This window comes from Blennius ocellaris (genome assembly GCF_963422515.1).
Source record: "Blennius ocellaris genome assembly, chromosome: 11".
NCBI classification, from domain to species: domain Eukaryota; kingdom Metazoa; phylum Chordata; class Actinopteri; order Blenniiformes; family Blenniidae; genus Blennius; species Blennius ocellaris.
Window position 1 is genome coordinate 23148370 of NC_137660.1, and position 24806 is coordinate 23173175.

The following is a 24806-nucleotide window of genomic DNA, read 5'->3' on the forward strand; positions in this document are numbered from 1 at the left end:
GGTCTTTGTAACTACGTGTGTACTTAAAAAATTAAAAATCAGCTTTGTATAACTTTTTAACAACAGATGTGTAATAAACACATGGATGTAGCACTCCCAGTTCCCATGCAGCTTTAACTCAAAACTTTTAACCTTTTATAATAAGAGAATTTGTGACATTTAACTCATTTTTAAAGCAGGTTCGGAGCTACAAAGTTTCTATCTCGGCCTTTTACGTTTTGATTTTTGAAAGCAGCGCTGAAGGTCCTGGAAGCAGTCGTACCACAGGATCTGAAAAGAGAAAACCATTTTCGTACAGCAGCCTCACACTTCTGATGCAACAAGTTGGCAAAATTTACAAGCTCAGTGAAGATAAAACGGCTGAGGCGGTTTTTCCAAACTTTAAAGGCACCCTGTGGAGTTCCTGCGCTTTTTGGCTGGTAATTATCCAAACTCAATGTGGGCATCCTTGACAAAATATTAAACCAAAAACTAAAAATATAACATCAACACTTGAATTAGTTTTATGCTTGAAACATTTATAAAACTGACTTTAAAAAGTATATATTCATCCTGGCATTGTTTGGCATGCATGTGTTCCTGCAGGCTGTCTCTTTCCTCCTCCTCATTTTTTCTGCACTGGCTGACTCCAAACGTACAAGCAGCCACCCACGTACAGAAGTGCAATGGACTCACTTCATAATCTCATTTTGACTCCGAATTGACAAGATCATGCTTTCAAATGAATGAGAAAACTTTTAATATGTGTTGCAATGTCACTCCGTAGTTACACTTGTGGTGGAAGATTCCGCAGGGTACCTTTTATGTTGCATGTATGCAGTTTATTTAGTCAAACGTATTTGGAGGTGAAGTTTTGAGGGCTGCGAGTAAGATGCAATGTGCTTTTTTAACATTTCTCTAATCCAGAGCCTGTAGCTGACATCAGTGTTGGCAAATAAAGTTCAGTTTGAAAAGCTAGAACTCCCAGAATTTTTTCTAAATCACACATCTGAATAGATTTTCTGGCGAGGCGTAATAATAATCATTGTAAACATATAGTGAATTGAGAGAAATCATTCATAAACAATGATTATAATAAAGTTTCAGCGGTTTTTTTTAGAGGTAAGAGATGGTGTAAAACTGCTTATATCCAGACAAAACATGCAGTCATTTTATTTTGCATGTTTGCACACCTGCATAGGAACCCAGAGTACTTTTCTTCATGATAAACACGTCTCTATCCTGTGATAGCTGGATGGATTTACAGGCTCAGCTCAAACCAAATAACATCTTCCCACTGTTATGGTTGATTTTCTCACAGAAATTCTTGCTCCTGTTCCTGGTTGGAGACATACATATCAGACTATGGGGGAATATGGATGTGTAGATGGTAATGATGATGATGATGATGGCAAATGACAGCAGAAACTACTACAGTGCCGTTCAGGTGGGAAAGAAAGTTTGATCTGAGCTGAGGGTGTGAATTCAGCCAGAGACTTCAGGCAGAAACTTAAAAACAACAAACAAATGTTGAAAGCTGCACTCTCTCGGAGGGAGCGAGAGGAAAGGATATGTCGTCACCATGACACAAAAAAAAAAACACAACACGAACCACAGGACATGAAGTGCAGTTTTGTGTATGGAGGTGAAGTCTAAGGCGTCTGGTGGCTCCGCCCCCTTCAGACTGAGCTGAAGTGTTAATTGGCTGAGCAGGGAACAGGGACTAGTGGTTAATGAAGCTGAGCTGCAGACAAGTTGGGTGATCCCGAGATCCTCTGGGGTTTTCTTTCACCCCATCATACGGGCCTTAATCCACTGGAGAAATGCGTCTTAACGGAGCGTGGCTGGAGAGTTCAGGGTTTGTGAGACAGAAGAGAAGTGGACAAGGTGAACTCGGTATATTGTTCCCACACACAAACCCATCGCCGACCAACTTCTCCCTCTTTTTATCCTCAGAAACACTCAAGCGAGTGATGTCTTCCTCACACTGGCTTTCACAGACCGGCTTTTTTTGTTTTGTTTTGTTTAGTTTTTTCACCCCCTTGCCCAAGCTTTCCACCTCCAGTCCTCCTCTCCGAAATTAGACCCTGACGGACCACAAGGGGATTACACCGCGGTGCAGAAATCAGCATGCCTCTATCCAAAACATGAAATCCCAGGAGGAGGACTTTTGGCCTCGTTAAAGAGCCCAGCACAGTCAAATCAACGCTCTTCTCAAAATATTTTTCCTTTTTGCAGCGACTGGATGTGAAAACTGCAGCGAGGCCCGTGGTCGCTCTGGCTACATACACTGAGACTCGTGCTGCAGTGATCTCTCTGAGTCACAGTGGCTGGAAGGCAAAAGTCTTGATTGTGGTCCTGTGAGTCGGCTGGATGGTGCTATAGCCCAGTGAGCACCCGGGGACCCGCCGAGGACAGTCAGATGCTGTAAAGTCTCATAAGGATCTGCTTTATAACCCGTCGCACAGTCTGACAAAGTCCTTGTAATGCTGTCGTCTGTGGCAGAACGCCAATAAAGTAGAGTTACGACAGTGGAAAGTGTCGGGAGACGTTTGGCCTCATGCAAGATCTGAAGAGACAATTCCATTCACAACTGAGGTCCAGTTAAGAACTGCAAATGTGGTCCAAAGATCCCCTCCGACATGAAGCACAATCTTGTCTGCAGACTTTTGAAGTTTAACAACATCCTGAAAGTTCAATTGCACATTCAAGCAAAAAAAACTGCAGATGGCTCCGTCTGTGTGGTGTTTTTCGGAGAGGAGCATACTGTACTTTTTGATAATAAATGAGCATTAAAAAGTCATCCAATGTGAACATTTCCACTGAATTCAACCCAGAAGTGGAACATTTGCTGGTGAGGTCTTTATTTCCTCCAGCTGCCGAGAGGCTGCACACAGTCTGATTGGGTATAATGGGGTGACTTGTCCTTCTGTCCAGCACTTTGCTGGTTGTTGCTCCTGATGTTCCTGCTGAAAGAGCTCAGTGACCTTGTCTTTCAGTCCTAATACTGCCAATGTGAGCTGAAATCCCTCCCCCCCGCCTTTGACCCTTTCACTTCAATCTAATTGAAGGCTCGACTCACTCTTTCAGACCACTCTGAGATAAGACGAAGAAGGTTTACATCTCTTTGTATGTGGTTTCTAAGAGTCTGCACCATGTGGCCGTTATGCATCAACTTCCTCGGCTGGAAACTGGTGCAGATATGTGGGAGCGGACCTATTAAACACACTGTGAGAAGCCTGAACAGTCACCAAACCAGCCTTCTGACACAAACCCCACCCCCCCCCACTGTATCCTCCGTCTATTTCCCAGGGAAAACTGTGATCTTGCCATCCTTGGCCAGCCGCTCGATGATCTGGGCTTCGTAGTCCGCGTCGTGCACGCCCGTCTTCCTGAACTCTCCAGAGTAGCGGTTTTGCTCCCAGTAGTGGTGCCAGTTTCCACGGCTGTCCGCCCCAAAACCGAACACATTCACCTGGTGGAGGGGGGGAAGACTGTGTGTTACGGAACGAGCCTCATGGCTTAAATTACCAAGGTAAATCCATGAAAGGTCAGTTTTCTGATGAATGTTGAATTTTAACATTCCCTAGTTATTTACCATAATATGAGCATTTTGTACATACACAGCAGGGAAAACAACTTGAAAAAGATTTTAAAAACAAATTACAATTTATTCTGCTCTGTCCATGGACTCTGTTTCACCTGGCTATGACTTTATGGGATGTAAGTACGAGACTGGAAAATTCAAGACTCAAGATTCAAGATCACTTCAGGACAATTTCAAATATTATTTCTTTTTATAAGTTTTTACATTTATTTGGTTGATAATCCAGAAAAATGAGGAAACAATTATAGGACACCATCCTTTTCCAATTCTCTCCAATTTCCCCTCAAAACATTGTTCCAATAGCCTAGTTTTTAACAAATGTCAAATTAAAAACAAACTACTGAATCAAAAAATAATTAAATAATTAGTAAGTAAATTAGTTAATGAATAATAAGTAAAAATAATTATAACAGCCTGAAATAAAACAACATTAAATGCATTAAATGATATTACTACTAAACTAAACTGAATCACTTCTATAGAATCAAATAAAATCATCTTAAATTAAATTATCTGCCTGTTCCAATTGTTCTAATTATTCTAAATATGTTCTAAATTTATACACTAACTATACTATTTCATAACATGATGAAACAGTATAGTTTCATCATGTTATAGGAATTCAGAGAATGTGTTAAAAATCATATAGTGTAAAGAGAAAAAAGAAGAACTGACCTCATCACAGACGTGCAGGGCAAAGAACAGCACCAACATGCCGGTGGAGGGGTAGCGGCCATGATGCCTGGTCCAGCGGTCGTGGATGTATTTGAAGAATGCCGGGTTGAAGATCTGGACCTGAGAAAGAAATTTAGTTTCAACTAAATGGACTTTGGCTATGCAAAACACGTGTCCACGATCAAACCTCATTTCTCTGCAAAAGAACAAGTCTTTATTCATTACGTACACTGTACAGTAGGCTTAATGGCCGGCCACTGTGCAGGACACACCCGGTGACCTCTCAGGCTCTCGGTGTCCGAAACAAGGATAAATGAACTACTGAAAACATTTACTCAAGTCAAAGTATTATTACTTCACCCAAATATCCTCGAAATATTCTCGTGCAAGTCAAGCAAAAGTATCGTAAAAATGTACTTGACATGAGTAAAAAGTATCCGGTTTGAAAGCTATTAAGGAGTGAATAATTGGTGAGTAGTTTATTAAATTCAATTAGGATATGTAAAGTTAGATATGATACAATATCATATCTTGTATTTTTGTAACTTGCGATGAATAAATAGTCAAAAGACAACACTTTAGCCACAAGAATTTGGTATTAATTTCATTTTGATAAGTTTTTTTGGCACAGCTGTGTTTTTACGCCCACACACTCTTGTCAGATAATCTTTTATTCTTATCATTTTTGAAACCTTGTACACAGCACTGACTTCTAAATATCAACTTATAATTTGATGCAATGGTAAAAAAAGAAAAACAGACACACTGACTTTAAAGTCTTGAAGTATAGAAATAAACTTCCTTAACATTTGAGGGTTAAAATGTTTTGCTGAGTTTTTAATAGACGAGTTAACGGATTGGATGTAAATGAAAATCAAGCCTAAAGTTTTATGTAAAAACATACTTTTTAATGCTTGTTTTTACAGGTTGACCTCTTGTGTCGGAGCCACTTGTTTTCCTAAAACCTCCCTCTCAATTGGGATTAAAAGCTTTCATTGCTGCAGATATTAATGCAGTCGAACAGTTAGCGATAACCTTGTGTAAATCAGAGCTGCTGCATATTCAAAGGGTCCCACCAAACAAGAAAAAGCTTTGCAGAGTTAAGTTTTAATACGCCCCGCGGTTTGGATCACAAGTGAGGGATTAAAGTGGTTCTCGCCTGAATGGTAATTACAAATTCGTCAGCTCCTGCCAGGTGATCTTCAGTCCCAGCAAACAAGGACTTCAGGCTGCCCAGAAAGCCACGGTGGAAGAATAAATCTTACAAATAGAGATTTCTGGGTCGGCCGTGGAGTCCCTGACCGGTCGCAAAGATATTGGCAAAGTCTTCACGTGGCGGGGATTAGTTTGACTTTATTTATTTTTCATGGATTAAAGAGCGAGAGGAAGATTATTGAAAACAAAGGAAAGGTTTTAAATCTAACTGTAATCCTTCATCAACAGTGGGGAGGGGGATGATATAATTGCAGCATGGCAGGGTCAGTGTGTGTGTGTGTGTGTGTGTGTGCGTGTTTTGGCTTTTTGACTGTAAATGTGTGAAAATGGCTTAAATTGATTTCAGTGAGGGTCAAACATACACACCTTGTCTTTATCTACACGTAGGAACTGCTTCACTGGAGCGTAAGTACTGGGAAACAGAGAGAGAGGGAGAGAGAGACAGAGAGAATGATTAAATACATTCAATCAGTCGTTCATCTGATTGCTGCAGCTATGAATTCTGGGTGACTGACGTCTGACAGATTGTTCCAGGTCAATACCTTCCTGGCTTCTCACATCTATATAGTGTGTGTGTGTGTGTGTGTGTGTGTGTGTGTGTGTGTGTGTGTGTGTGTGTGTGTGTGTGTGTGTGTGTGTGTGTGTGTGTGTGTGTGTGTGTGTGTGTGTGTGTGTTCCTACACTGCAGTAAAGGCCTCATCCATTCATATATGTGTTAATCCGTGCTTATGCATTTATGCGTGCCTGCACGTTGTCTTACAATCGAATCTGGCCGGTGGACAGAGCGCTGGTGATCCACACCAGGTCCAGCGTCTTGAAGGGAACCAGGACGAAGCTGACGTTGGCCGCCAGGTTCTTGGCGCTCTCGGGGTACATGAAGTGGTGGGTGGTGTGGCTGCCCGCGTCTTCCTCGTAGCCCACCGTCGGGGCCAGATTGATCCTGCCAAAGAAAGGGGGGGGGGGTTGGGAGGCGGTGTGAGAATCGTACAGCCGGCTGATGTGTGGAGACGCTGATTGCAGCTCCAGCTTGTGTCAAAAAGTCGCCAAAACAGTTGCACATTGATTTCTTTCAGGCTGACCGTTGACATTGTGAAATTTCTTTACTTTGGAAATCAAGTTTTTGATGGAAAAGTTCCTTTTCTGCTCAATGACCTCTAAACTTTTTGAATCTCTCATTGTTTCATCAGGTATGGAAGCCCCAGTTGAAGCGGGAAAAGCATTCATTGTAAAAAAAAAAAAAAAAAAAATCTTGACGAGTCTATAAAGAGATTTGATAAATTCCTTTTGTATTTCCATTTTTATCATACAGTTGTACTTTTAGTTCCATTTTAGTGTCTTATTCCTGCTCACACACACAGGAATCCTGCGATCGAACCAGGGATATTCTCTCTGTCACTTGCCGGATGTAACAAGGAATAACATAATACCTACCAATAATCTTGTAGTTTTGGGTATTTTAAAAATAACAAAGTAATTAATTCGACTAATTCGACCAAAATGTCACAGGTTGATTTGAACCATTCTCATAATAATCTAATAAATTATTGAATTCAGTAGTTGCAAAGTGTTAATAACTGTAGCCAATAATGTTATGTAACTGTAGCCAACATACAAATAATTGTTTGTTTATTAAAAATGGGACAATATTCATTCATTGAGGATACCAGCAAGAAAAAAAAAATCACTTTTGGACTATGGATGGAAAAAACATATTTGAGAGAACGTGCAAACTCTCAAATCAATATGTAAGTGAGTTACATCTATTTTAGATAATGGGGAGAAGAAAGAAAAAAACAAGCATGGACAGAGAGCCCATGTACACTCAGTCGCTTTATTTCCTTGAGAAGCAGCTTCTTTTAGGATTGAGCAAACTCTACACTTGCACACACTCCTGTTCGGAGTCACCGTTTACTCCAGGTTCACTTTACAGCTTTAACAGCTGCTGTTTGCAAGATTTTTTGCAACAGCATAAGTCGTCATTATTTTCTTCAGTGTAACCTTCATTCACACGGTAACTAAAGTACTCAACTGTATTCACTATATGGCAGGCGTGACTCACTGTCTGGAGGAGTGTTGTGTGTCTACAAGGTGCACTTGGAAAAAAAATTGAAAGTGGTCAGTGGTCAGTGGTCACTGCTTCATACGGAACAAAACAGATGTGAGGAAAAGGCAGGCAGACAGGCTTTGGGATGTGGAGGAGTGAACTAAAAGCAAACACTGCACCAAGACATTGCAGGCTGCCCACACACTAGACCATTAAGAAATACACTATTTGCTTTAGCCCACATAAAAAGAAACAAAAAACAACACAAAAACTAAAACACTAAATAAGTCACTCCCAGCAGCAGCACGTGTCACAGACCCTCTGGGATACGATGTCGAGAGACAACAGTCCAGCTCCATAATCCATCACTGCTGCACAAAACAACCTCTGAAACTAAAGGATTTATGTGCCTCTGTGCATGTCAGACACACAACCTGCATGTTCCCCAGACATCCAGAGCGCGGCGGTGACCGCACGGGTCAGCCGACCTCTCCGCTAAACAATGGGTAAACTCCAGAGAGAACAGCATGACACAGTGAGATTAAAGTTACCATCAGATGCAACAGTGCCCTTTCTCTTGGCTCTTAATCCACACCAGCCGTTTTGCAGAACAGGAGCGGTTTTCTGGCTGCTTTCAGTTCATGATCTTTATTCTTCGAATCTCTGTAATAATTAGGACTGCGCATGAATGGATAAATGCAGATAAAAGCAGATAAAGAACAGAAATCATCCCTTTTGTTTACTCATACTCATTCTTCCCACAATAACTGCTACCACTTCTTGCTCGAGCACTCAAGTTGAACCTTGCTATCAGCTTAGTCTGAACTCAGAACACGTCTTCCCCTTGGGTAGGCAACACAAGCACAGTGAGCTCCTAGTTTTGTTTTTTTTATGGGGGGAGGAGGGGACCAACAAGTGAGGAGTCTACACACAAAACACACATCTCTCACACACACACACACACACACACACACACACACACACACACACACACACACACACACACACACACACACACACACACACACACACACACACACACACACACACACACACACACACACACACACACGCACCCACGCACTCAAGGGATGACAGTGACAATAGACCTTAAATGGCACACACTGTGCAGAATAATAATCTGCGTGATTCCCCCACATGAACTCTCTCTTCTCTCTGCAGATGTCTTGTCTCCCAGTCCCATCCTTCGTCCTGCCATCTGATTTGATTTCTCTGAGCTTATCTGATGCGGCAGCCCCCACACCGCCTCAGTTTTCTGCCTCTACGTCCTTCCCTGTCTCACCTCATGATGTAGTTGTGCTCATCGATGGCCGCCCCATATCCGGCCCCGCGGAGGTTTCCGGAGTTCCCCACCACTGCGCAGCGCAGGCATCGCCCTGGATCCCACGAGCCGTACGGCGACCTTCCAGGTATCACCTGCAAGAGACGGCCAAGATTAAATCAAGCGGACGAGATTCCAGGTACAGGAGGAAATGCAATGGGACGCTAAGCGCGAGGATACTGAGGCACATAAAATAACCTGACCTGCAGCGGAGACTTAACTGTGAAAATACATCCTGCTCTCAATACCGGGGTGAATTCTTTATGAGAAGCACCATGAAAAATACATGAACCACTTCTCGCCTGGGGAAGCCAAACTCAGCTATTTAAACACACAGACCTAAGGGAAACCCATGTGCTGCGTTTAAAAAATAAATAAATATATAAAAATGACACACACACATAAAATAGTGATGAGCCCAGTCAATGATGAAGTTAATTCCTAATAAAGACAATCTGTTCCCCTCAGCCTTTGGCCAAGAGTGTGAAGTAATGACTTGGCTGCTTGGAGAGCAGCACAGTAATGGAAAGATGAATTAATAATATAAAATACCTGGAACAACCTCAGCAGCACCTGCTGGATGCTGTGGGGTTTAAACTGGGGCTGCAGCATCTAGAGAGAGAGAGAGAGAGAGAGAGAGAGAGAGAGAGAGAGAGAGAGAGAGAGAGAGAGAGAGAGAAGGTATGGTGAGATTGTGCAGTATTTCCGTTGAAGATAAATCAAACCTGACAACAGACTTTAAAATTAGCTGCCGGCATTCATGTGCAAAAAGAAAAAAAAGGAAGAAAAAAAGCAGGTGCTGGTGTTGACCCCGTGTGTGTGTGTGTGTGTGTGTGTGTGTGTGTGTGTGTGTGTGTGTGTGTGTGTGTGTGTGTGTGTGTGTGTGTGTGTGTGTGTGTGTGTGTGTGTGTGTGTGTGTGTGTGTGTGTGTGTGTGTGTGTGTGTGTGTGTGTGTGTGTGTGTTTTAGTTAGACTGACAGGATGCAGTCAGAGTGGGCGCGCTGCGGTCAGAGGAGCTGAGGCAATGCCGTCAAAAAGGAGCTGAGTGATGGTGGGGGGGAAAAAAACTGTGGAAGTGTACAAACACTCTGTAAACTCCTCATTCCACTCATGGAAATTAGTTTTTGTTTTCCTTTTTCAAACTCCTGAAGTCTGGCTGGTTTTCTTTAAACTATACCAGAGTAAATCCACAGTTGCAGGTTCTGTGAGGTTCTTAAACCCTGTCTCATTCACGTAAATACATTAAAATCCCCCAAAATCAGTCGTTATTGTTGATGAATATAATGAAGCTCTTGTATGTAAATTCAATAATATTTGATGTAACTATCCAATTCATTTTAACACATCTCCAGCCTTCTTCATGGATATTCCCCATAACCCAAAGTCGTATACAGTTAATATCTAAAATAAAAGAAGAAAAGAAAGAAGAAGAAGAAAGAAACACTATCAGAAAGCACTGAAACAGTTTTTCATCCACATCCTAGTCATTACAATGACTTCATCCAACTCACTATTTTACAGCCATGAAAATGCTTTGTTTTTGTAGAACTGGTGTTGGAATGACTTAAACACTTAAATCTGTGAAATTTGTGTTTTTTTTTCGAGGTCACACTTAAAGGAAAGTGCTAAATTAAAGTGGATGTGTCCTGAAGTCACATCCACTGCAGTGCTTCATTTTAACAAGGCGTGACCCTTATAGCTCTTTGCAACTCTTACTTTGGCTTAAAAAAATGATAACACTATGTAACGGCTTATATATCAAAATATACCAACTGGGACCACTAGGTGTCACTGTACTACAACACAATGCTGCTACAGTACATATGTTGAAATGTGAAGCAAACAAATGTAGTAATTGAACTATTTTGCAATTTATGAGAATGATCAGGTTTTGTTTTCCACCGGTTTCACAGTTTCTGTAACAATCTAAACTCCTGTGGAAAGATGCTGCTTTTGGCTAATCTAACCGGGGTTACAGGTCAAATCTGCAGGGCTTCAGTAACATTATTAAGACTTTTGGATGATGGCAAAATATTGAGTGCGTCTTAATTAAAGCATGTTTATATCAGCCAGCTTAGTCAAATTAGGTTTTCTGGGAACATTACCAAAATTAGTAACCTTATTAAAATGTATAAAATATGTTAAAGATTAAAAAAAAAAAATGTATGACTCGAGCTTAAAATACTATAGAAAAAACTGTATGGCTCAAGTTTATCTGCCATTTTTAAATGAAAGTGCTATTCCAAATGTAGTCAAACATTTGACAAACATTTCAGAAACATGCTTGTATTTGTTTGCATTATCTGCTGTCATTTCATACACCTGAATTCTAATGTTTGGTATGATCAAGAGGAGTTATTGCTCTAAAACATGTTTCAACATTTTTCAGGATCACATCGGATCTTCAATAATAGAGCTTGGGATTATTAGATTGCTTAAGTTATCAGACCTTTCAAAAAAAAAATATATATTGTAAAGCTACCAATTGACATGTCGGAATAAAACACATATTTCTGCATTCTATATTTTTTTATTTCAATGTGTATCCCTTTTTTCGATTTACCAAGATGTAATACCAGTCTGGAGGACAAGAGTTTGAATCACAGTTGCCAACTTTATGTTGCAAGCAAGTGAAGACGTTTGTAGCAGAACAGACTAATATCAAACCTACAGATTATAGTATTAACTGGAAGGTCGGGGCTCAAATAGCTCGACCACAGACAGCACAGCCAAGAAACTAAAAAAGCAAAGTTAAAAATTACACACAAAAACCTGTAATCATGCATGTAAACAGAATGCAACAATTAAATGCAACACAAAAATACGCATAAACAAAAGTTCCGTCTGGATAAGGGCGCATGTTGTTGTGATCCTCCTCTTCCTTTCACTTTCTGCTCTTTTGTTCCCCTTTCCAATGCGCCAATCTTCGTTTTCACACTCTTTTTGTCACCACTTCCTCTGCACCCACCGTCGGCCTTAATTCCCTTTTCTCCCACCGCAGACCTCATTCGCTGAAGATTTTCATTCACACACGGGCTCCAGCGGTCTCCCTGCCCTCATGTCTAATTCCTTTTCGTTAATTTCCCTCGCTCCCCCTTTGTTTCTCCTCCTCTTGTCTTTCTTCATCTCTATGCCTCTCAGGGACGCCCGTGCACCACACAGCTCATCAGCACTGATCAGAGACCATTAATCTTCCTTTTGCTCCCTGCGACTTTGTTTCTTATGCTCCGACATCTCCCCATTCGTGTTAATTTTATATACATTTAAAAAAAAAATTTGCCATCCTTGTTGGTGCCAACTGGACCGGGTGACGCCTGAGCCAGCCTGTCATCCTGCGCCGCTGTTGTTCAGGTGGGGGATGCAAATGTCTGGCAGATGTGTTACGGCAGCCATGCCAAATGCCGTCTTGATGATATCATCTCTGCTGACTCTTGAGGTTTGGGCTTCCTGGCACGTGCATCCAATAAAATGACTTCTACTTTCCCGCCAAATCGATATCTCAACACTGCTCTCAGGAGTCACAAAGCAGCTTCAAGTTATAGAGGAAGTGGGTATTTTGTGGGCAAATTCCTACTCTAATAAAAAGAATTGATAATTACCAGGGGGACATTTAAATGAGAATAGACATTGCAACACTGGATCTGAATGATTGGTTTCCCTTCCAGATTCCCTTCATTTCAGTTAATCTATCTATCTATCTATCTATCTATCTATCTATCTATCTATCTATCTATCTATCTATCTATCTATCTATATACAGCAGTCGCCTAGTTAAGTTTTTACGGGAGTAGAACATCTACATCTGATTGGCTGACTGAGGTCTGGGATCCCGCCCATCATCACACAAGCTGTCAATGACAAGCTTTCTCCATCACGAGTGAACACCCCAATGAATCAAACAAAAACACAATTAATTGTTTCATTGCTTTCACTTTTTCAAATCAGTTCCATTAGCTTCTAATTAAATGTGATAATTTTGATTATTGGGAGAATACTCAGAAGTGATTACATATAAACTCTTAATTTCATGCGTTCACTGTTGCATGTGAGGTTAAATATCGTATATTGACTTAGAAAGGGAATCACAATGCCCTTGGTGAAAGGGAACATTGGAATATTTCTTAAATAGAAAATTAAGTGTTAATCATTACACAAGTAGCTCGAGAAATTAAAATCGGAATTCTAACATGCAGTATGATGGATGTCAAGTTTCCTTCAAGCTATTTCTCTATCTCGTTTCTCTAAAACCACAAACTATCATAGAAATCACAAACTCAATGGCTCTTAATCAACAAAAACTACTGCCTGGATATTTATATTTTTAGATGGGAAAATGGTTTTGTAAAAGAGGCTTAAACATAACTTGTGGCAAAGTGTGGCAAAACAAATTAGACTTTAAAATTCTTATTTTACTGAAGGATTGAGCTCTTCATTCCCTCAGGCAGGTCTGCATAATAACACATCAGGTTTGATTGGGGAGCATACACTTCAGTTACACGTACATGTAATTGTTTGTTTTCATATCTTTACAGCACCGCTTGATTGGACCTGGGTTAAAAAAAACAACCAAAAAAACGGGCATGACGGAAGAAAAGAACAAAAGCAGTATATATTTCACGACTCGGTTTGGCTACACTGACTTCTCCTGTATTAAAACCACTTCTCACTTTGGAGGAGAGAGAAACAACTGGGGAGCACTTCTCACTGGGAGTCACTGGTGTCTGTTTCCTCAAAGTATTTCACCAGGAAACCACCTGTTAAGCTGTCCACTGACTCCCAGAAGCAGACGCCATAGCTTCTCCTCGTCTTTGACATCACAGAGCCAAAAAAGCAATACCGATCCTCTTGAGGTCTGCAACCAACCCCTCCCTTCTACCCACTTTTCTTCTCTGTACACAGCTAACCATTAACTCGTGTGAGGGGGGGAATAAATTGACTTCATTGATCCAAGTGGTGCAGACCTGCTGACTGCAATGTCAAACAATACGATATTCTATACCTGCTACACTGTAGGGTGACTTTTTCACATGGACTATCTGCCAAAAACTCTCATGTAAGAGGGTCAGAGTAGCCAGGGTGGACCAATTAAAGCACCTTGCTTCAAGAGAAAGAAGAAAATAGAGGAGGGTGAAATGTGGTCGATTATAGAATCACATACGGTGAATTAAGCATGATTAGGGTCTACAATTACATGCACATTATCAGGGCAGCCACTATGTTGTCGGTTTTAATTAAAATCCCAATTGAGGGTTCGTAGTGAACGTGTAGCCCTGGTGCTTCCCGCAGGTCTAGAATAACACACACCCATCAGCCAGGATATTTTAATCACCTGCCTATTGCTGTATAGATGCAACATTCAATGCCAGAATGAAAACTCAAGACTTTCCAAGGTGTGTTGTGGTATCTGACCTGATTCAATTGCCTTGAGAAACAAGAACTCCAGTGTTCCAGAAGGTCTGACCCGTTTCTAGCTATCACATCAAACTAGCAGAAATCAACATCAACACTTAAGGGGTTCAGGGTCCAGGATAAAGAGGTGATTACTGTTATTTACCCCTTTTGTGAGTGGTCAAAATTAGAGCTATCGATCATATCTGACTTCATTCTTTCAATGTTACATAATTATGTACAAAGACATTAACATATATTTCACATTTTGCATGTTTAACTAATATCGCCCAGCCGTATGCATAATGTTATGGCTGTAATAATGATATGATCAGTGCGTATAAGCTTTCAAAACACAACCCATTTATAGCACAAGAATGCTAGATATATTCTCACAGCACTAATGGATGTTGGTTTCTCAAACCTTATTGTAGAATTTCTGTGAAAAAAATCGAGGACAGCTGTGATAATTTCAATGCAACTTTTCATCATTAAGCAGCCAAATTTCACAACATTGTTTTGATAAAAGAAAAGAAAAATTAAAAGCCTTCACTTCAAATTTAGATTTGTGGCCCTGAGCTAATATTGGTGTTTGTCTGATATTTGTTTCCCCCCCACATTAGAACTCATAAAGGGAAAGCGGCGAGGTATTTGATGTGATAATACTTTGATGTGAAACCTTCATCAGGGAGCTGTGAAACTGGACTTTATCCAAAATGTACAGAGACAACAGGTAAAGTAGCACACATGCTGTGCTTGAATTAATTAGAGACCAGGGAAGACTAGAAAATAACGGGCTGTGTGTTCAGACAATTTACATGATATTTATTACATTTACAGTGTGCCGACCCCATCGATGCGGCCTGCAGAGACAGATGTGTTTACAGCGCCAGGTCGGGTCTCCAAATAACAATCAATTCTGAGTTCTAAGTGCTTTCTACAAGCAGTGTACCCTGGGAAGATTTCTACACAGTTCCCAAAACAGCACTTGAGCGTGAACAGAGAGCTCCTTGAAGTCAGCTCAAAACGATGCTGAGAAGATCCACAGTTCCTGTTGTTTAAGCCAAAAGTATGAATCACAACTAATAGTTTCAATAGTTCATTGTTGCACATCTGATATTTGACTGGCGACATCGGTTTTTGGGATCGGAATAATGGACGCTAAATATATCACAACCCCACCTTTTTAGACCAATTTCTAGGAAAAGAAAAATGCTGTCTCGCACTCATGTTTCCATACTCGCATTCACAAAGAAAGACACAGACCAACATTTAGACCGTTCACTCATAACGTTTTCTGTGTCTGCAGTTAAAAACAGTGAGACTAAGTGAGTTCAGTGTGGTAATGGCTTTAGGGAACGAGCCGTTCAAAACTCTTGTGGTACGTGAGGTGAGCGTAGCGTTTTAATGAGGGTCCACACAGGCAGTGGGTCGCAGGGTGGATGAGTCCTTCAGGACATAACAGATAAATGTTTAAAATGCTGCTCATTATGACAGTTTCGAGTAGTAGTTTGGACATTTCAAACAGTTTTACAAGGAGATTTGTGTCCGATTTGATGTTAAATTATCCCATCTTCAACCCGCCAAGTGGTGAAGTGGATGGGCTTACTACAAACACATATGAGCTGATTCAGAGTCACTAAGTAGGACTACGTGGAAAGAAAAACCTTACAGTTGCACAGTGAGAACATGCAAACACAGAATTGCCTGTCCATTCACCCGGACTCGAACCAGGTTCCTTACTGCAGTGGACTGACAGTTTTAGTCACGACACTGCTGTGCAGCCAGTCAGATCAATACAGACTGATCTGTCCTCAGCCAGAATGGCTGACTTGCTGTCTTTTTGTGTTCCAACTTGTTTGCAGTTTGAGTTTATTTGTTCTTTTGGTTGAATACATTGACTTGCATTTACTCTTCTTATAGCTAAACCTGTTTGTAGGCATTTGTTTAATTCGGAAGTGCTCACCAGCGATCTCTTCGTTCAGTTTTTCTCCATATCTTTGTCAAACATAAACTGAGAACACGCAAATAACATTGCCAAAAAGCCTTGACATCTGTACTTTTATATTGCTTCCTTTAATACTGGACAAGGGTGTGTTGTAAATGGGGGGAAAAAGGACTACATTTTCATGAACCATTATAACCGCTTCAACAGTCTCCAAGTTAATCACACTGTTAGTCACATCCCCTCATTTAAGTGCACACACCAATGGTGACATCTGCCATGCAAGGTCCTCTGCCTCCGTGAGGAGCAACTCGGGGGTCGATGTCATGCCCGTGTCCATTTTAACACATGGACGAGTCCAGATGTGGCATCGAACCACCAGCCCATGGAGTGGACTCCATGGGCTCAAAATCACACCCTGAAGCATGAGTTATGTAATCTTTTATACCCTTTTCAAAGTGATTTTTTTTGATGGAGAGAGTGGCTTTCTTAAGTGCATGAGGGTAAAGTGTATTATATTTCTTGAAAGGATGAAAAATAACACAATTTTTTTTTGCATGATCAGTTTGATTTGATTTCCTCAGATGGTGAACAAGTTTAAGACTCTGTGTTACGTTTTACATATGTGAAGAAAAAGCACATCAAGAATTAAATATGTGGCGTCTGCCAGGCAGATCCCCAGCTTTCACATGTAATCAATAATTATAAATAATTAGTGGGTTAAATGCAGCTGTGGCATGAACATAATGGTGCCTCTTTTCCTTTGATCCACACATTGATCTGGCTGCTGCCTGACGGCTGCAGGGATTTAATAAACTCAGAAAGTACAGACAAACAGCTGCAGTCAACAAACAAAAAGTTTAGTAGACGAATGTTGACGGTTTGGAAAAACTTGGCAAGCCGGTTGAGTTTGTGGATGCGAACATGACTGATGGATCCGGATCTACAGGCTCGTTAATATTCAAGCTGTGAGGGATTTGGCGCATATGGGGAAAGACAGAGATCCGTTTTCTAAAACAGTTGTTCAGTTAATTGTTGGAGGTTTGTGTCAAGAAAGCTTTAGTGACATTTCTAAATTATCCATCAGAAAAAAGGGAGAAAAAAATTGTGTACTTTGTCTTAAAACTCAACAAAGGCTAAATTTGTAGTTTGTGGATATTCCTGCGCAATACATCAATTTCCTCTTTGCATTAACGTGTGTATATACACATGCATCCAGGTTAAGAAAGCCTAAAAATAGAAGAAGACAACATAAAAACAAGTAAAAATGCCCAGTTTGTGTTTGCTCTGACTGATTAAGAGAGTTAAAAGAGTTTTGATTTTAATCTTTTTTTGGCAAATTTCCTTTCAGAAAACAATGTTATAATATTATTGTTACACATGAGAGCTATATGAGTAATATTCTGAGGCAAAGGTTGTGGTTATTCCTACATGTTCAGGACATTTGAACCATTTTGCTAATAGAGTGGCTTGAATAATAGTGAATTGGCTCTAATTGACCAGATTGGGTACATTTTCGTCCTGAGGGAAACTATAATGATTAGTAGAAGGATCAACATGATCAAACCATGTCGGTGGCAAAGGGATAGGAATATAAGGGTCTGTTTTATGAGAACTCTATGTTTATTGTGCTTTCTGAAAACAGAATCTGAATGTTTTGCAAACAACATAAATCTTGGGGAAACCTACAAAATAAGATATGATAAGCCTTTATTAGTCTCACAAGAGAGAAATTGCAGATTAAACAATGAAAAACAGGAGTAAAGCTAACAATTTGGGGCTAATCGAGCAGATGCCAGACATTCTAAGTTGGTTTTATTCATAATTTAATCTCGGGTGTGCTGTCAAACCACAAAATCTGCATGTTTAAAAGAATATTCATGTTTGGAGATCTTCAAAATTGACCAAAAATAACACAGGAGAGAAATCAAGAATCCAAAACTTCTCCTGCATTTTCCAGACATCTTAGTAAGATGGCTTTTATGATCGTTTAGTCCCTAATGTGCTCTCAGAATCCTTTATCCTCTATTTAATTTAATGCCTGCATCGTAGAATATTACTCCCTTCTCTTTTTCTGTCCAGCCTCCTCCTTTCTCTACTCTAATTGAAAATCTAAAATCTGCCATTCCTCATCTCTCCCCCTTTCCCAATCATCTCAGCTTCTTTCTATTTTTTTGCTCCCTACTGTTCCCTCCTCCGCGACATGTCTTTACTTTCTCTCTCCTCCCCTGCTCTTCCCTCTCAGTTCATCACCTCCCTGTTGCAGTGTGACCTAATGACTTGGCAGCTGTTGGCCTGTGTTTGCAGTTTTCTGCCATTTCGGAGCGAGACTGAGGACATCGCTTTGAAATAGAAGTCCCAAACAGCCGCCGAAGGGCGCCGTACAGCACTTATTGGAAACACAGGCAAACATAAGCGAGAAACCACTGAAAGAGGCCACAAATATGAACCCAGACTCACCAAGATGGGGTTGTAAAGCAAAAAAGCTCTTTCAATCAGAGCTTAAAAATTGCCTCTCTCCTCTTAGAGTACAGTTTGTTCTCCCGTTTTTAGTCATTACTTCGTAGAAATTTAAGAAATAAATAGTCGCCAAATTTATTTACTCACACTAACAGCACAAAATCTGACTGGCAGGGATGCATGAGGAGCATGTAGTTCTTGTAAGAGGGGATTGGTTGGCTGAGCGACGAGGAAGGATGATGAGGATGTGATTATCATGTATTACTCCCCCTCTATGTTGCTGTCCTAATAAACTTATATCTTCCATGTGACAGACTGCCCCCGTCTGTGCCACGCGTACAAATAAAAATCGGATGTGAAGCCGCTGCGAACTCAGTGAAGAATGTATTTTTGTTGTTCGCAGTGTTGGAGATCAATAGGGACTGGTTGCAATCTGTATAATACATAATCCTGTTGTGTTGATTTCAATGAAAATCAATGAATTTATGTAAAAAAAAAAAAAAAGTTCTGCCAAAACAGGCAATTAAATCACAAGATGCTTGGCAAGGACTCAGGACCTTCGACCTGGAATGCAGAGATGAAAAGGCTCAACAATCCCAGCGTGTATCTCAAATTTTTCAACAAATGCAAACTTTTAAGTTACAGAACTCGTAGGGACATGGGAGAGAAAGGAAAACAAACTTTCATGTCTCGAAATTGAAGAATGGACCTAAAGCTGGGGCTTGATGAGCTCAACGAAGCATAATGACGGGTACTACTGAAATAAATCTCGGAAGATTTCCGAAAGCAACGTTGTAAAGGCTCACTAATTAGCACATTGTTTGTTGCGTGTCTATAATGGTTTTACATGTGATTATGTGCCATTACTCAGCAAGGAGCAAGCAAACAAACCCGCTAAAACCCGCTAATCAGTGAGCTTAAGAGATACTGCTAAGAAGATTTTGGTATCTTTAGACGGCATCTGGCTCGGTGCTTCACCTGCTCCCAGGCTTTGTTTAAACCGGCAGGCGACCTGATGAAGCTCCACGTTTGCAGACGCCAACGCCCGTCCCATTTCAACTTCAAGTAACCTCACACTACGTCTGATGGAGATCCAAAAAATGCAAGCATCAACCTTGGTTGTCTTATTTTCTTTGCTTCGAAGTCTTTCTCTACTACCTATAAAGCAACTTCAATTATATTTATTGTCTTAAAAGTGCTGCCATTTTTGTGACTTTTTCAAACTGTAAAAAGTGTTTTTTATAGTTTGAAAAAGCACAAGCACAATGCTGCTCAAACGACAATATCATACTTCATACTGCATCAGCGTCTGCACAATATTACAAGACTGCATAAGATGCAAATATGATTTGAGATAAATCAAAATTGAAGTATATCACAATAACATCTTCTTTCTCTTGCCACTAAATTAACTACTTTACAACAGCTGTCAGTGGGCAATATATATATATTTTTTTACATTTATTTCGTAATCAGTTAATCGCACAATTTCTATGACTCAAATAAAATTAACTGCATGAAAGGCAGTGCAAAGATATGGAATATAACTTGGTCTGTTTTTCGGATTGTCATGTTTGCGCATGTATATATAACAATAATGATACATTTGTGACATATTGGTTTAGGCCAGTGGTTCTCAATTATTTTCTGTCACGCCCCCCCTAGAGGACAGAATTTTACTACCATTGAGAACTTGATAATATTTATTTATTTATCTGTATAAACCACTGTATGAGTTGCTGCACCAGCATTCTGCATACAATCGCCTGATTATCAAAATAAATCTGCTATGGTGTGAGGTTTTGTGCACCTTGCGATGTGGTGGGCAACTTTGTAAGAGGCTAACAGGCTCTTTTGTTTACTGATGCCGCGCTGACAAAATGACCGGCTTGTTGGCGATACTCATCGAGTTTACGATGAAAAAACTCCAGTGGCTTACTGACATAACTGGGGTGTATGGTCTCCAGGTGTATGGTGTATGGTCTCCAGGTGTATGGTCTCCAGGTGCCGTCTTCATTTATTTGGTTTCATGCTCCGCTGCCAGAGTTTTTAGGCATAAAACACAAACGGGTGTTTCCTGGTTTCCGACGTGTTCACGGTAAACCAAAGGGCGATGTAGCATCGTCATATCTCCTGCTCTTACTAGCTTTATGTTTACTCTCACCTGTTTTCTTTTCCTCTGACGCCTCATCCTTTTTTCTTTTCACTCCTGTCAGAAACTTCTCCACCTCTCCTCCTCCTCCTCCGCCAGCTCTGTACACCGGTGTTGGTGTAGTACTTCTTCTACTCTACTGGTTGAACAGGCAGCCTGTTGATTAGTTTGAGCACTGCTGCCACCTAGTGGCTGGAGGCCCTTTTTTTATTGTTCAAGCATGAATAAAGACACTAATACTGAAAGTCGCGCCCGCCTCGCGCCCCCCCTGACACCCCACCACGCCCCCCCAGGGGGGCGCGCCCCACCATTTGAGAAGCACTGGTTTAGGCTAAGGTCTTGGTAGATAAAACAAATACTGGTATCAGCCTATGGGCACAGAATCATTACATCCAAGGTGTAAGCTTAAAATTCAGCTCAATGCTGCTGAAACCATGGGGAGTCAAAGTGGTGAGAAAACAAAGAAACAGCCCAGGTGAAACCTGTTTGAATTCTGTGGTTTTTTTTTTTAATTTAGTCAGTCACTGTCAGACCTCTTTTTTGTTCAAAATCTAAACTACAAAGCACTCCACCCCCACCAAACATAATTCATTTTGTCAGTGACGGCAGCCCAAGGGTAGAGGAATCTTCAGGTCTGTCTGGCAAGCCAAAGAATGAGACCAAATAATGACTTCTTGGATGAAGGATAAACAATCAGAACTTTTGTTCATAACTTAGCTTCAACAGTCAGAAGCTTATCAACACCTGAAGACTTCTTTGCCCATGAGTTTGTCTTTTATGTAGTGGAATTGTCGATTGCAGTTGTCAAGACATCAGATCAAAAGGAGACCCTGGTCTTTCTGTGACATGTGCCAACTCATATAGGTGAATAATCAAGGTAAATGATATTGGTTACTTACCACCCACCAGTAGTAAACATCAGAGGGCAGCTGGATGTTTTCTCTGGTCCAGACAGGAGAGATGTCTGGGTCGTAGTTCTCGTCGAACCAGTCGGAAACCCCAGGATCTCCGACGCAGCGTGAACAGGCACATGTTTTCTGCTGTGCGGCATCGGGTGGTGATAGGCGGTGGGCACCCGTGTAGCTGGGCACGAGCTTGACCCGCCTCGACTCTTCCCACCCGGGCGGCTCCAGGTAGTTGAATCCGACGCCCCCACGGAACGACACGGACAGGAAGAGCGAGGTGAGGAAAACCAGGGCCAGCGTGCCGAGGAGCACCCAGATCCTCCGGGAACACTTCACCCTGCCCCCCTTCTCCCCCGGGGGTCCGCCTCCACCGCCCGTGCTACCTGCGCCCGCTGCCACCGCTCCGCTCATCCAGGGCCGGAGTTCCAAGAGTCTGGGGGCGCCCCTGGGTGGACCGCCGCTCCAGGAACCCCAGCCCCAACGTCTGTCCCGGTGCAGGGTGGAGGTCGGGATGCGGCCCCCCCCATGGCCATGTCCCCACCACGGGGCCTGCCACTGTCCCCAGCCCACCTCCTCCTCCACTGCCTCCACGCAACGACCACCAGGGCCCGTTCAGCTTGATGGGACGACCCTGCAACTGTCAACCTGGACTTCAGTATCACCCTCTATATCACACCAGCTGAACACATAAACTCCCTCATGAACACACACACACACACACACAGACACACACACACACACACACCGACAGACAGACAGACAGTACACAAGGTGTCAGAGTCTATTTGTCTCACAGTCAAGCTGTGCGCTCTGCAACGCTCCTACGCTTCCTCTTCCTCCCGCTGGATGCTCTCCCTCTCTTTGCTCCACAGCTCTGTGTTCGACTCACACACACACACTCGTGCAGAAGTCGCCTCGGAAGTCCTCTCCCCCTTCGACGCCTTGTTCATTCCTTCCTTTTCTCGCTCTTGGCATTTCTAACTTTCCCTTCTCCGGCCACTTCACGTCCACCTCTCACTGCTCCCTTCGCTCGTTCTCTTTGATTAACCGCAGTGTCCTTCTTCAGTGAAATCCAGCGGACGGATGCAGCGGGTCTTTCCCGTCTCATCTGCCATCTGTGCCTCAGCTCCGGCGCTCTGCTCTCTCTCTCTCTGCACTGAAGAGACGTAGCTGAAAAAAGCTGGCAGACTAGAGGAGAGCAATGGAGAGAGGGAGGGAAGAAGGGAGGAGGAGCAGTCGAGGGTAGGAGGTCTGGCCTGAAGGGTGTTCCATCACTGCTTTAGCCATCCTTGACAAGAAAAAAAAAGTGTGTGTGTGGGGGGGGTCTTATTCCTCTCTTTTTTCTTTTGCTGCTGACTTCATCTCTAGTTTTCACTCCTCTTTCTTTCTCTCACCTCGTTCCATCTCTCTCTGTTTCAAGGTCTCTCATTTGCTCTTTCACCCCTTTCAGTCCATTGTGACTGCCTGTCTGTTTCAGAGGCACTGAAAGCTCCTTGAAGGAATAGCGTCAGTTTTAAAGTATTCTTTTGATGCCGACACTTTCTTCAATCAGACTTTCAAAAGTTTGGAAAGAAAAGTTTCACTTCTTTCTTTTATTTTTAGTTGAATTACGAAATCCTGATGGGGGAAAAAAATGGTAAAAACTCAAAGATAATGGAGAAAGAGTTCTTGAGTCTGTGCATTTCCTGATATCATGTTATTGATGTCTGCACTGCAGCTGAGGGATTTTCAAGTCCAAAAACTATCAAGTCTTTTCACAGTTCGCTGTCCCCACAGAGATTTAAAAAAAAATTGCCAAAAAACCCCCCAGGAAGTTAAATCAGCATTTTTATCTTGCGAGCAGTGCTTAAAGCGTCACAGGCAGATTGGTTGACACCCGGTCCGATGAGAAAGATTCTTATGAAGAGGATTTATCCGTGCACGAGGACACACCAGGGATGGGTGAAAGTGCAGGACGGAACGAGTTGCAGGGGTGAGATAGAGGGAGAAAAAAAAAGACAAAACCAATCAACCCTAAATCTCATCTTCCCTCCAGCTGGCTTTGAGAGGATGACGAGAGGCAGGGTGGGGGTAGCATCTGTCCTCTAGCCCAGAGCGTCCGCCGGTGTGTGAGCGTGCATGTCTTTAGGCCTGTGATTTAATGTGTGTATGGCGGTAAAGTGAGGTTTGCACACTGTCTGCCCGGTGCACTAATTTAATTGTGCCATACAGATGTGCCACTGTGTGCGTGGACGGATGTGGGTGTGCGCGCCCTATTGGCTGGTAGCGTCGGTTTCATGGGCTTGGGCAGCTTAAGGTGACCGCCGCTTCGCTCTAATCTAGTAAAGTGTAATCCGAGGGTAGGACCCCTGAGGCGGCAACTTTGTGCCAGCTGTCTGCCCTGCCCATGTTGATCTGATGCCCTTTAAGCACCTGCTTAACTCACCTGCCCCGCAAAGCTACGCCTCCGTAATTCCACCGTGTCTACGGGCGCTTAAGGCACCGAGCAGCACTTGAAATAAAAGATCTGAAATCGATTATTTCATGATCTCATGTGTGCGTGTTTGTTGAGTCAGTCTGGGATATTTGACGCCGTGTCCAGCACGGCGTCTGGCTTCCTGTCCAGCGGGAAAAACCTGCAGAGACACAAAGGGAAAAAGATAAAAGACAAGAGTGCCTTTTAGTACCATTAGCCTGATTGACCACACTGACATCTTTAATCTTTTTCTTTGACCCTTCCCTTTTTGAGTCGCATTTACTCTCCTGTGCTGTCAACCAACAACATGCACTTCTACTCTTTTTTTTCCTTTACATCTGGCTGTTTCGCTCATGCTTGTTTTTACCTCACAATATTTCTCGTAAGCGCTCTTCTTGCTCAGCTTGTCGTTTCTACTGTCCATCACACGGTGGTACAAGGAGACGCAGAGAGAGAGACGAGGAGAAAAGTAACAACCGTCTGGTCTCCCCCCTCTCTGTTTGTGTCTTTGTTGATTGGCCTGTTGAATAAATTTTTGAAAATGCCACTACGCCGAATTGGAAGAGCTGAGGTAGACTGACAGCATACAGATTGAAAGAGCCGGGGCAGAATACCAAGCAGAGAAAACAAACCTCCCAA

At 42.1% G+C, this 24806-nt stretch overlaps 1 protein-coding gene across 1 annotated transcript; it reads right to left on the reverse strand.

The window, feature by feature from the left end:
* Nucleotides 1-3095: 3095 nt before the first annotated feature.
* Nucleotides 3096-22851, reverse strand: st3gal2 (ST3 beta-galactoside alpha-2,3-sialyltransferase 2). The gene is made up of 8 exons (XM_080504367.1): nucleotides 22507-22851; nucleotides 21707-22349; nucleotides 9415-9474; nucleotides 8824-8957; nucleotides 6237-6416; nucleotides 5843-5888; nucleotides 4262-4381; nucleotides 3096-3454 (listed from the first exon to the last, which is right to left on the reverse strand). The coding sequence occupies exons 2-8, from the start codon at nucleotides 22121-22123 to the stop codon at nucleotides 3281-3283; spliced, it is 1131 nt and encodes a 376-aa protein (XP_080360493.1). The 5' UTR covers nucleotides 22124-22349; nucleotides 22507-22851; the 3' UTR covers nucleotides 3096-3280.
* Between the last annotated feature and the right edge of the window lie 1955 nt (nucleotides 22852-24806).

What these genes read in the sequence shown, in the direction of transcription:
- st3gal2 (XM_080504367.1), bottom strand. Translation starts at nt 22,123, where the DNA reads ATGAGCGGAGCGGTGGCAGCGGGCGCAGGTAGCACGGGCGGTGGAGGC. An exon ending in GAGCACAACTACATCATGAG is followed by an intron (nt 6,417 to 8,823) that starts GTGAGACAGGGA and finishes TTTCTTTGGCAG; the next exon opens with GATCAATCTGGCCCCGACGG. An exon ending in CCCTGCACGTCTGTGATGAG is followed by an intron (nt 3,455 to 4,261) that starts GTCAGTTCTTCT and finishes CCCCTCCACCAG; the next exon opens with GTGAATGTGTTCGGTTTTGG.